Source organism: Bufo bufo, chromosome 6, assembly GCF_905171765.1.
Source record: "Bufo bufo chromosome 6, aBufBuf1.1, whole genome shotgun sequence".
Classification (NCBI taxonomy): domain Eukaryota; kingdom Metazoa; phylum Chordata; class Amphibia; order Anura; family Bufonidae; genus Bufo; species Bufo bufo.
Window position 1 is genome coordinate 368,074,818 of NC_053394.1, and position 13,406 is coordinate 368,088,223.

The window sequence follows — 13,406 nt, forward strand, 5'->3', positions numbered from 1 at the left end:
AGGTAAAAGGGAAACTGAACCCCACAATGTGTTGCCCATTTTCTCCTGAATACGGCATCAATAGCGCTTGAAACGTGTGTTTTCACACACGTATAAAACCTACCTACCCTTCTATCTATATATATATACTGTATAAGCTAGCCTACAATACTAATATCTATATATTTTTTTATATTTTACTTTTTTTTTTTTTAAAACAGTGCTTGAAACATCAGCATAGGAAGATGTTTTCCCACTCGTGTATGTCTATGTGTGTATATTTGTATATATCTACCTCACCTAAATATATATATACACTAACTATATATTTTTTAATTTTATATATTTTTTTCCCTCTTATTTACAGGTCACACAGCACTAGTGAAGGGGTATCTGAGGGGGACTAAGGCTAGCGCTACACGACGACAATAAGTTGCGCAACACACAGGGCACAACTACACTGCGACATTTTGTCGCACGACAGTTTTTATAATGCTAGTCTATGGTGTCGCACTGCGACTGTGGCAGAAAAATCCATCTTGCTACTGTCGTGTCGCAGCATGTTGCAGCGCGACACCATAGACTAGCATTATAAAAACTGTCGTGCGACAAAATGTCGCAGTGTAGTTGTGCCCTGTGTGTTGCGCGACTTATTGTCGTTGTGTAGCCCTAGTTTAAGAGGGGAGGGCAGGCACAGCCCCCCAAACATCAGGGAGCACTAAGGAAGGGCTATGGATGTGTGAGGGGGATTGAAGGGGTTAACTCTGCAGCTGAGGGGGAAGGGCAGGCTAACCCTCAGCTCTTTTCTTCTCAGGGCTGCAGCTCCGATCTCCCCCTCAGCATTAGGTGTGTGCTGCTGAGGATGTATAGCAGACACTCTCCATCTCCTCAGCACAGTCACAGTGAGGACAAAACTGAGGAGATCGGAGTTGAAATCGGCGCCTTTAGCTGTGATTGGTCAGTCTGGATTGACTGTCTCTGTCATAGGTGTTGTGACCAATCGGCTGTTGTCGCTGTCCTGTCACTGTGCTCGTCCTAGTGCCTGAAATACCCCAGCATTCTTGTCCAAGGTCCTGAAAGTGTTAATGCAGCGCACAGTGCGGGGGGCGGGGCGGCTGTGCCCGGGGGCTGCTCTCCGCTTCCTGCTCCTTCTTCTTTTTTTTTTTTTTTTGCAGAGTTGACATTTTCCGCTGCTGAAGTTAATAAACACCCGAGTTCCTCCTCCACACACTGCCAGGATGGAGATCAGCTTCACGGGGCAGCGAGCTCTGGTCACCGGGGCAGGGAAGGGTGAGTGCCGGGACCGGAGGGGCTGACATTGCCGCCGTGCCGGTGACTGACGGAGGCTTCTCTCTGCAGGGATCGGGCGGAGCACAGCAAAGGCACTGAGGGCGGCGGGAGCCGAGGTGATCGCAGTGAGCCGGAGCCCCGAAGACCTGCAGAGCCTGGCCCTGGAGGTAACTGTAGTGTTATACTGCCCTCTGGAGGTAACTGTATTGTTATACCGCCCTCTAGAGGGCCCTGGAGGTAACTGTAGTGTTGCACTGCCCTCTAGAGGGCACTGGAGGTAACTGTAGTGTTATACTGCCCTCTAGAGGGCCCTGGAGGTAACTGTAGTGTTATACTGCCCTCTAGAGGGCCCTGGAGGTAACTGTAGTGTTATACTGCCCTCTAGAGGGCACTGGAGGTAACTGTAGTGTTATACTGCCCTCTAGAGGGCACTGGAGGTAACTGTAGTGTTATACTGCCCTCTGGATGTAACTGTAATGTTATACTGCCCTCTAGAGGGCCCTGGAGGTAACTGTAGTGTTATACTGCCCTCTAGAGGGCCCTGGAGGTAACTGTAGTGTTATACTGCCCTCTAGAGGGCCCTGGATGTAACTGTAGTGTTATACTGCCCTCTAGAGGGCTCTGGAGGTAACTGTAGTGTTATACTGCCCTCTAGAGGGCCCTGAAGGTAACTGTAGTGTTATACTGCCCTCTAGAGGGCCCTGAAGGTAACTGTAGTGTTATACCGCCCTCTAGAGGGCCCTGGAGGTAACTGTAATGTTATACTGCCCTCTAGAGGGCCCTGGAGGTAACTGTAGTGTTATACTGCCCTCTGGAGGTAACTGTAGTGTTATACTGCCCTCTAGAGGGCCCTGGAGGTAACTGTAGTGTTATACTGCCCTCTAGAGGGCACTGGAGGTAACTAGTGTTATACTGCCCTCTAGAGGGCCCTGGAGGTAACTGTAGTGTTATACTGCCCTCTAGAGGGCACTGGAGGTAACTGTAGTGTTATACTGCCCTCTAGAGGGCCCTGGAGGTAACTGTAGTGTTGCACTGCCCTCTAGAGGGCTCTGGATGTAACTAGTGTTATACTGCCCTCTAGAGGGCCCTGGTGGAAACTATAGTGTTATACTGCCCTCTAGAGGGCCCTGGAGGTAACTGTAGTTTTATACTGCCCTCTAGAGGGCCCTGGTGGTAACTGTAGTGTTATACCGCCCTCTAGAGGGCCCTGGAGGTAACTGTAGTGTTGCACTGCCCTCTAGAGGGCCCTGGAGGTAACTGTAGTGTTATACTGCCCTCTAGAGGGCCCTGGAGGTAACTGTAGTGTTATACTGCCCTCTAGAGGGCCCTGGAGGTAACTGTAGTGTTATACTGCCCTCTAGAGGGCCCTGGAGGTAACTGTAGTGTTATACTGCCCTCTAGAGGGCCCTGGAGGTAACTGTAGTGTTATACTGCCCTCTAGAGGGCCCTGGAGGTAACTGTAGTGTTATACTGCCCTCTAGAGGGGCCTGGAGGTAACTGTAGTGTTATACTGCCCTCTAGAGGGCACTGGAGGTAACTAGTGTTATACTGCCCTCTAGAGGGCCCTGGAGGTAACTGTAGTGTTATACTGCCCTCTAGAGGGCACTGGAGGTAACTGTAGTGTTATACTGCCCTCTAGAGGGCCCTGGAGGTAACTGTAGTGTTGCACTGCCCTCTAGAGGGCTCTGGATGTAACTAGTGTTATACTGCCCTCTAGAGGGCCCTGGTGGAAACTATAGTGTTATACTGCCCTCTAGAGGGCCCTGGAGGTAACTGTAGTTTTATACTGCCCTCTAGAGGGCCCTGGTGGTAACTGTAGTGTTATACCGCCCTCTAGAGGGCCCTGGAGGTAACTGTAGTGTTGCACTGCCCTCTAGAGGGCCCTGGAGGTAACTGTAGTGTTATACTGCCCTTTAGATGGCCCTGGAGGTAACTGTAGTGTTATACTGCCCTCTAGAGGGCCCTGGAGGTAACTGTAGTGTTATACTGCCCTCTAGAGGGCCCTGGATGTAACTGTAGTGTTATACTGCCCTCTAGAGGGCTCTGGAGGTAACTGTAGTGTTATACTGCCCTCTAGAGGGCCCTGGAGGTAACTGTAGTGTTATACTGCCTTCTAGAGGGCACTGGAGGTAACTGTAGTGTTATACAGCCCTCTAGAGGGCCCTGGAGGTAACTGTAGTGTTATACTGCCCTCTAGAGGGCTCTGGAGGTAACTGTAGTGTTATACTGCCCTCTAGAGGGCCCTGGAGGTAACTGTAGTGTTATACTGCCTTCTAGAGGGCACTGGAGGTAACTGTAGTGTTATACAGCCCTCTAGAGGGCCCTGGAGGTAACTGTAGTGTTATACTGCCCTCTAGAGGGCCCTGGATGTAACTGTAGTGTTATACTGCCCTCTAGAGGGCTCTGGAGGTAACTGTAGTGTTATACTGCCCTCTAGAGGGCCCTGGAGGTAACTGTAGTGTTATACTGCCCTCTAGAGGGCACTGGAGGTAACTGTAGTGTTATACCGCCCTCTAGAGGGCCCTGGATGTAACTGTAGTTTTATACTGCCCTCTAGAGGGCCCTGGTGGTAACTGTAGTGTTGCACTGCCCTCTAGAGGGCCCTGGAGGTAACTGTAGTGTTATACCGCCCTCTAGAGGGCCCTGGAGGTAACTGTAGTGTTGCACTGCCCTCTAGAGGGCCCTGGAGGTAACTGTAGTTTTATACTGCCCTCTAGAGGGCCCTGGTGGTAACTGTAGTGTTGCACTGCCCTCTAGAGGGCCCTGGAGGTAACTGTAGTGTTATACTGCCCTCTAGAGGGCCCTGGTGGTAACTGTAGCGTTATACCGCCCTCTAGAGGGCCCTGGAGGTAACTAGCATTATACCGCCCTCTAGAGAGCTCTGGAGGTAACTGTAGTGTTATACTGCCCTCTAGAGGCCCTGGAGGTAATGACAGTATTATACAGCCCTCTAGAGGTAACTGTAATGTTATACTGCCCTCTAGATTGCCCTGGAGGTAACTGTAGTGTTATATTGCCCTCTAGATTGCCCTGGAGGTAACTGTAGTGTTATTCTGCCCTCTAGAGGGCCCTGGAGGTAACTGCCGTGTTATACTGTCCTCTAGAGGGCCCCAGATGTAACTGTTGCCTTATACTGCCCTCTAGAGGTCCCTTGAGGTAAAACTGTAGTATTATACCGTCCTTTAGAGGTTCCTAGAGGTAAATATAGTATTATACCATCCTCTAGAGCAGCGGTCCCAAACCGCCAGGCCGCGGCCCAGGACTGGGCCCTGGAAGATTGTTTGCCGGGCCGCGGCAATACAGAGGAACGGAGACGCCAGGCACATGCGTGCCCGACGCGCACATCACACACAGCACGCGGCCGTACAGCGGGAAGGAAGGAGAGCATTGCTTCCTTTCAACTGTGATGCCGGCCAGCCACTGCCACCAATGAGGAGAGAGTGGGCGGAGGAGGGTAGGGACTGTGGCCACTGTGCCACCAATGATAATTAACCAGAGGACCTTTCATGGGTCCGGACATTATTAACTAAGTAGCAGGACATGTAGAGCGTCACAGCCAGGGAGAAAAAAAATAAATAAAAATCAACTTCTTCTCACTGATGTCTCCTCCCTGGTGTTCCCATAGTAGTAATTAGCATACAGCATGGGAGACGGTAATGGGGGGCCACAGTGGGCGAACAGAGCGGCGCCCAGATATAATAGTAAGTGCAGGGAGATCCCTGGGCACCGCTTTACATGTCCTGCTACTTAGTTAATAAAGTATGGACCCATGAAAGGTCCTCTTACAGATACAGGAGGCGGGTGCGGCACCTGAGGAGTTATATTATACTGTCCTGTAGAGGGCCCCGGAGGTAATGTCAGTATTAGGCCTCATGCACACGACCGTTGTTGTGTTCCGTGTCCGTTTTTGTGATTTTCTGCGGACCCATTGACTTTCAATGGGTCCGTTGAAAACTCGGCTAATGCACCGTTTGTCATCCGCGTCCGTGATCCGTGGTTCCAGTCCGTCAAAAAAATATAACCTGTCCAATTTTTTTTTTCACGGAAAACGGTTCGCGGACCCATTCAAGTCAATGGGACCGTGAAAAAACGCGGAGGCACACAAGATTGTCATCCGCGTCCGTTTTTTTCCTATCATTTGCATGGCAAACTTGACTTTTTTTTTACTTTCCTTCATGTCTGGTGATCCTCGCACGGAAACGGATCACGGAACAACAGAACCCCATTTTGCGGAATGGAACACAACCACGGTCGTGTGCATGAGGCCTTATATCGCTGTCTGAATGACCCCAGAGGTTTTAAAGTATTATCCTGCCCTCTGGAGGCCCTTAGAGGTAATGAAAGCATTATATCGCTGTCTGAAGGCCCCCAGGGGTCTTAAAGTATTAAACTGCCCTCTAGAGGTTCCCAGATGTAATGTCAGCATTATACCACCCTCTGGAGGACCACAAAGATATTAAAGTATTATACTGCGCTCTAGAAGGCCCCAGAGGTAATGTTAGTGTTACACCACTGTCTGGCGGACCCCAGAGGTAATGAAAGTTTTATACCGGCCTCTGAAGAACCCTGGAAGTAATGAAAGTAGAATACCGCCCTCTGGAGGGCCTGGGAGATAATTACACATACTGCTCTCTAGAGGCTAGAGTTCTAATCAGAATCACATACCGCTCTGTAGTGATCCAGGAGGTAATTACTCGTTAAACTATAGGGAGAGATGTATCAAAACTGGTGTAAAGTAGAACTGGCTTAGTTGTCCATAGCAACCAATCAGATTCCACCTTTCATTTTTTAAAGGAGCTCTGAAAAAATGAAAGGTGGAATCTGATTGGTGGCTTGGGGCAACTAAGCCGGTTTGATAAATCTCCCCCATACAGTCTAGTGGCCAGAGATAAAAGGCCAGCCTGATAAGTATTATATATTCATATATTGGGGTGATTACAGGCTTGTGCTGTCCTCTAGAGCCTGGTATGTTATACCCCAGAACATGTTATACCTGAGCTCGCCCCCATTTATCCTCCTCTAGGTCGGAGATCAGTGATCTACAGCCTGTGGTAATACCTCTACCTCCTGACAGTGGAAATCCTATGCTATCAACCTGTGTACTGCAGGGGGTACAGGCCATGTCTTGGGGTACACACTGGTCTGATACTGTATGATCAGCGTATACGATTGATGAGTAGATGGTAGTACTACATGAAGAAACTCTGCTCCAGAAGACCTGAACCAACCACATGGTGGAGAACGAGACGAGGCTCTGCAGATGACTACTGGTATAACGTCCTGAGTTATACAGTACATGCCCCCTATAGAAATATACAGAACATGACCATCCTGGTGGACCGACCACACAAGAGTCCTCTGCAGGTGGTGACTTATCTTACCTTCACGTTTAGGTGACTGTTCATATCAGAACTAGTGATAAGCAGCATAGGCAATTTTCGAATTTGCGATATTTAGCAAATTTTCGGCCGAATATTCGCCATGAATTCACAAATTCGAGAATTTGTGATCTCCATTCATTATTCACTTGATTGTGAAAATCGGCAATGTAATATATTCACGATAAAAATATGCGATTAGAATATTCGTGATCAACACTAAGGTGTAGGCAACTTTCCTATTGGTTGCTAGGGATGTTGCTAAGTGCCGATATTTGCAATAAATTTGCGAAAAATTGTCGATAAATTTGCAATTAGCATACTCGTGATTAGGAATATATAGCATTATATTCAAAATATTTGCGATTTCTCGAAGTGGCGATATTCGCGATTAAAATTCGCGATTCGAATATTCACGCTCAACACTAATCAGAACATGATCTCAGCGCCTTGCAGCGATGGCCATGGGTGGCAGACTCCCACTCCATCCCTGACTACAGTCCTGCTGGTCATATATCAGATCCTCTCTATTCCCCGCAGTGCCCAGGAGTGGAGACTGTGTGCGTGGACCTGGGGGACTGGTCAGCGACAGAGGCCGCCCTGAGTAATATCGGGGCAGTGGACCTTCTGGTGAATAACGCGGGTGTTGCTTTGCTGCAGCCCTTTCTTGACGTTACACAGGAAGCATTTGACAGGTAAGTGTTCATCTGGTGTACACATACATAATATCTAACTGGCCTTAGTGGCGGGGCACTCATGTGTGTGGCACTCAGTATGACCCCGTCCCACATCTTACGTTTACACTATTGTTTTCTAGGAGCTTTGATGTGAATGTGAGAGCTGCTGTCGTGGTGTCACAGGTAAGTCATCTCTATAGTCTAGCACACTACAGAGAAATCATGCCCCCATTCTAAATGCCCCCTCTATCCCCACCAGATTGTTGCCCGTCACATGATTAAGCGCGGAGTTGGGGGTGCAATCGTCAATGTGTCCAGCCAGGCATCACAAGTCGCATTACAGGACCACTCTGTCTATTGTAAGTACATAGGTATAGAGGAGCAGCAGGGTATTCTGGAGTTGAACCCCCCCACTCCCCTAACTGTAATATACAGATAAAATCTATGAAATATATTTGGTGTTGTCCACACTGGTCACTGCCAGTCGCATGTACCTTGTAAGTCTCAGTGACATCATGTCCCATAATGATGTAATTATGAATATTTTACAGCTATGATGAATAGTACAAAAGGCATCACCTGTGGGATGTCAGTGCTTTCTAGCCCGCCTGGCGTCAGTGCTTTCTAGCCCGCCTGGCGTCAGTGCTTTCTAGCCCGCCTGGCGTCAGTGCTTTCTAGCCCGCCTGGCGTCAGTGCTTTCTAGCCCTCCTGGCGTCAGTGCTTTCTAGCCCTCCTGGCGTCAGTGCTTTCGAGCCCTCTTGGTGTCAGTGCTTTCGAGCCCTCTAAGTGTCAGTGCTTTCGAGCCCGCCTGGCGTCAATGCTTTCGAGCCCGCCTGGCGTCAGTGCTTTTGAGCCCTCGTCACCTCAGTGCGTACGAGCCCGCGTTGCGTCATAGATCACCTCTTAAGAAAACCACCCCTTTATTGAGACCACATGTGACAGTTTTCCAGCCACATCATCTCCTGTGAACACTGGTCAGCTTCTTTGAAAAGAGATCTCTGTATAGACCATTTTTCAGTGACGTTTTGGGCGGTTGTCTCAAAGAGGTTCCACTGTAATTGACTAACAGAGGTTAGTCATGAATTTGCACCCGTTAAATTACTCCTGTGTTCCCTAGAATACCCCGTTGAGCAATCAGAAGCTCTGAGATGGTTCATGTGTAGCCATTTCTGTGGCTCCTGAACTTGTTCTAAGAGAAATTGTCAAAGGAACACATGACAAGTGTCAGTGTTGATGACTGCTGAGCGGGCTCCACATTCTCCAACAGTCTCCTCCTTCTCCCCATAGGTTGGGAGGGGGAATTTAGTGCCTCTTCTCTACCAGAGGGTCTTCTAGGTTTCCTTAGTGAAAACATATTGTCCTACTTAGTCACATTGCTAGGATTTACCATCACCTACTAATTGGTGAGGGCCACCACTGATCCTCAGTATAAAGGAGCTGAAGTGCCGTATCAGGATGGAAGAAACTCAGTCTCAGACTTTCTATTAAAAACTATGCATTTAGAAATAACTTTTCATCTTTGGAGTCCACAGGCGCCACCAAAGGAGCTCTTGACATGTTAACTAAGACGATGGCTCTCGAACTGGGACCCAAAAAGGTGAATATCCATTTTTAGTACTGAATTCATGTGATCACACATACTAATACCAGACCTTCTGCGTGACACCTCCAGGCTTCCACAAGAAATCTGGCATTGTCAGTCACCATGTTTGTTAGTGAGCCATCAGAACCTATTCCACCAAAGAATGTGCAAAATAACCAAATGTGGCCATGCACCCTATAAAGCTGTTGGCTGAACGCACGTTTGGATATGTCCCTACACATTAGATGATCGGTTCTGCTGAAATCGGTGGCTTTGGCTGACATCCATCTAATGAGTTTGGCCACCTTTAGGCACTCTCTAATACTTACAATGGCAAAGGGTTCCGCATTAAGATAAAGGTCTTCATCTTTACTAGCAGCGTGTTTAGACCAGTCCTTAGATACGTCCTTGGTTGGGGTAGCTCTAGGAAAGTGAACATTTAAGTTCTTTATACAGGGAACATTCAGTTGACCCTTCCTCTTATACAATATATGTTTGTAGATTCGTGTAAATTGTGTGAATCCCACCGTAGTCATGACTGACATGGGACGTGCTAACTGGAGTGATGCTCACAAAGCTGCCCCAATGCTGAATCGGATCCCGTTAGGTCGCTTTGCCGGTAAGTACTCCTTGATGAAATTTTTTTTCAGAAACCTTACATATAATATACATTGCCCGTAACTTGCTACCAAGGGCATTCAGTGGGTGCACCTCCTCATTTACTGTTAATAGGACAACTTATCCATCTGACCCATTCTCTTTAAAGGGGTTTTCGAGGACTTTCTATTGATGGCCCTCAGAGTATGATTGGTGAGTGCCTGACCCCTGAGTACTCATCTAATCAGCAGAATGAAGGACACTGACCCCTTGTTTATCCCGGTACAGCTGTGTACATGAGGGGTTGGCTGTACCTAGTACTGCAGTTCTTTTCGTTCACTTGAATGGGCCTGAGTCCTCTTCAACAACTGGTTGGTGGCGAACAGGTCATCAATTAAAACTGCTGGAAAATCCCCATTCAACATTTTTGACCCATAACTAAAGGGGTTTCTCCATATTTGCTATTAAGTCATATAGATTTTACAAAGGTAAGAGGGAGTGGTTGGAGGAGGCAAAATTACCATAACCTTTAGATCCTCAGAGGACCTCAGCATAAAAGCAGGTGATCTTCAAGAGGAGTTCAGGAGTTTGTCATGTTCAATGCTTAATTTCTCAAAATGCAGAGTTCAGCTTTTGTCTTGTCTATTTCTGTCCAAATCTCTGTGTGTAAAGGGTTATTCCCATCTCCTAAAGTGATAGCACATTGCCAGGATATGTCATCACTTGGGTGAAGGCCCAACCTTTTGAGATCCTGAGACTGAATGTTCCTGCTGTGGTCTCTTCCTTGCACAAAGGTGATTAAGGATCCCTCATTCTCAGAATCGGTAGGGGACCCAGTGGTCAGACCCACATGATCATGGTGGTATGCCATCCCTTTATGACATGGAAAATGCTCTTTAAATGTACTGTAGAAGCTGGTACACATCCAGCTGTTTCCCATTACTAATTAAATCTGGGCTGTGTTTGGATTGACGGCATGGTCAAGTGTTACAGGCTGCTTATGTCATGTTCCTCACTGTCTTCCAGAGGTGGACGAGGTGGTTCACAGCATTCTCTTCCTGCTCAGTGATAAAAGTACCATGATCACCGGCTCCTGCCTCCCTGTGGATGGAGGATTCCTGGTAACCTGATCGAGAGAAAACCGATTACTCAGGTTGGCAGAAACTCCTCATGTGCCTTCTCCCTTTCTGCCCCTTATGCTGTAGAAGAATCCTGGATGCTGCAGCTAGAAGATATTCTGCCATAATGCGGCTCTCATTACTGGATATATTTGTTAGTCCTGACGAGAGGAAATGTGATTATAGCCAGGACAACATTCATGTGTAGCATCAGCGAGCGGATCGCTGCCCTGCCTGCCTTATGAGCCGATCAATAAACCATTACTGGAAACACTCCAGGGCCTGGATAATTGTGTATATTTCTACCTCAGGGAGGAACGGATCAGTGAAAGATCAGGCTGGCGTGGTTAGATTTATTATGTATAGTCCCTTCTCTCCTAACTGTATCATTACTGGAGGAGTATGGAGTCTCCGAGCAGAGACTGGACAATATGGCCTCCACAGACCATCCATCTTCTCTCCTTTTGATAGGAGGACGGAGGGGAAACAGGTGGTTTTTAAAGGGGTTATTCCTCAAAAAATAATTATCACCTAGGTACTCAATGTACAATCACTGGGGTCCCCACTGCTGGAACCCCTACGAATCAGTAGAAAAGGGGTCCTGACCCCTGGAGGAGTTTTGGATTTGGTGGTGTTTGAGCATCTATGGGACTCACAAAGTCAGTCCCATAGATGGAGCAGCAGTGCCCATGGATGTCCACCTCTTCATTCAAAATTATCCAGAACAGGGGGCTTGGGGTCTCATTTCTAGCGATTAGTTGGGGGTTCTAGCAGTGGGGCCCCGAGTGCTCATACATTTATCACCTATTTTCCATGTAATAACCCCTTTAGGCTGGGTTCACACGTGACTGATTAGCAGCGGATTTTTTGCAGCAGAAAATCTGTAGCAGAAAAAAAAAGCATCAGAGGGTGCGTGCACACGCTACGGATTTTGTTGCAGAAGCTTTTCCAGGCAGAATCTGAAGCAGATCCCGTGTCAAAAAGCCAGGTGGAAACCATCTTCCATTGTTTTTAATTGGAAGCCGTGGTTTATAGCTGCAACTGCACCAAGCAAGTACATGCCTTTTTTTAATGCGGTTGCAGCAATAAACCTCGACTGCATGAATGCACCAAATCTGGCCTGCAAAAGATGCAGTGTGAACAGCTCCTAAGAAGACACTGAAACTCCAGCGAATCTCAGTCATTACCCGGAGAGGGAAGCGGTCAACCAAAACTTGACCAGGATGAGTGGTGTGGCCAACCTACCCAGAATTACTGAATGATGCAGCAAGAACACATCCAAAAAGACAAAGCATCTTAGAAAATCACATTTTAGATTCTCGAAGCAGTTCATGCATGAAAATATACTTTTTTTTTTTTTTTTTTTTTTAACATGCATCCCTTCCCTTGGTAGTCTATGGGAGATATGTGTGCAGCTTGTTTGGCTGATTCCCTATCTGTGGACACCCCATCATTCAGTCTCTGGATGTGCCTGTTGGCCAGCATGGAGTCAAGAAGCCGCATTGTCCCTATATATGGGGGTCCCAGCAGTGGTTATTTATTTTACCTATTTATACTGCGTCGCCATATTCCACCGCGTTGTATGTAGAGCGTCGTCACTCGCCTGTCCCCACTGCGGCAAATGAATCACAATATTTCTGGAGTGTGGCAGAATCAGAGTACCTGGAGGAAACCCACGCGAACATACAAACTCCATGCAGATGTCCTTAGTCGGCTTCAAACCTAAGACCCCTGCGCTGCAAGGCAACAGTGAGTACAGCCCACCATCATGTGAATGTGCCCTAAATCAGGGTTCCTCAACTCCAGTCTTCAGGGTCAACCTGCCAGTCATATTTTCAGGATTTCCTTAGTATTGAGCAGGAGATAGAATTAGTGTTAGTGTCAGTGCATCATGACTTACGACAGGTATTCATCCTGTGGGATATTCTCAAATCATGACCGGCAGGTGGAACCTGAGGACTTAAGTTGAGGAACAATGCCCTAAATGTCTAAAGTGGGAAGAAAAAAACTTTACGGGGGTAGTTACTTGAGCATATGGGTGACATGCACTAAAAGGTCAAAATGTTCTTTTTGTGGAATGACTAAGGTTAATAAAGTTAAACAATAAATCACTGTATGTGGGACAAAGATGCAAATACTTTTCACAGTTCCATGTAGTCCATGAGCTCAGCTAATGACTGTCCAGTGAAGTGTTTGTCAAACATTTTCTAAAAGGATCAAGAACTTTGCCCCCAGCTATGCTGAGCTGGTAAATGTCTCTGGCGCTTCATGTCCATCATCTAGAAATGTAAAACCTGCTTGTGCCAAGGGGTTGTCCAGCTGAAATGGCGGGGACGAGGTTAAAATAATAATAAGTTATACTTACCGGTTCAAATGTTTCCGCTCCAGCACCTCCAGTCCCATCCACCAGGCTTTGTTTACATGACTGCCCATCTATATGGCATGTGACCAGTGGCCTCAGCTTGGCAGTATTACTCTATGTGGCGCCCATCTTTGTTTTTTCTAGCACATTATGGTTTCAGTGGCAGGGAAGGATTGGAGTGGTGGCACTAGAGCAGACAGGGTTTGAAGCAGTAAGTGTACCCCTTTAGGTTTGATGTCTTGGCAGCTTGTATCATACTTTATAGAGTAAGGCTAGTTTCACGCTAGCATTAAAACCATTCGGCAGAGCCAAGGATCCAGCATGAGTGCTGGAATTCAGCCGGATAAAAATCAGGCCTCTTCCTGGCATGCGGGCTGGGATTCTGCCGGACAAAAACCAGTGCAAGCACCACTGTTTCTCAGG

General features: G+C 47.5%; 1 protein-coding gene across 1 annotated transcript; it reads left to right on the forward strand.

Annotated features, from left to right (window-relative positions):
* Positions 1 to 1,115: 1,115 nt before the first annotated feature.
* Positions 1,116 to 10,895, forward strand: LOC121003685 (L-xylulose reductase-like). Its single transcript, XM_040435554.1, has 8 exons — positions 1,116 to 1,269; positions 1,339 to 1,436; positions 7,188 to 7,342; positions 7,465 to 7,507; positions 7,584 to 7,683; positions 8,857 to 8,921; positions 9,408 to 9,525; positions 10,530 to 10,895. The coding sequence occupies exons 1-8, from the start codon at positions 1,218 to 1,220 to the stop codon at positions 10,631 to 10,633; spliced, it is 735 nt and encodes a 244-aa protein (XP_040291488.1). The 5' UTR covers positions 1,116 to 1,217; the 3' UTR covers positions 10,634 to 10,895.
* The last annotated feature ends 2,511 nt before the right edge of the window (positions 10,896 to 13,406 follow it).

Bases quoted from the DNA above. Each gene is read 5' to 3' on its own strand.
- LOC121003685 (XM_040435554.1), top strand. From the start codon at position 1,218: ATGGAGATCAGCTTCACGGGGCAGCGAGCTCTGGTCACCGGGGCAGGG. The intron at 1,270-1,338 runs GTGAGTGCCGGG...TTCTCTCTGCAG, and splicing joins GGTCACCGGGGCAGGGAAGG to GGATCGGGCGGAGCACAGCA. The intron at 7,343-7,464 runs GTAAGTGTTCAT...ATTGTTTTCTAG, and splicing joins ACACAGGAAGCATTTGACAG to GAGCTTTGATGTGAATGTGA.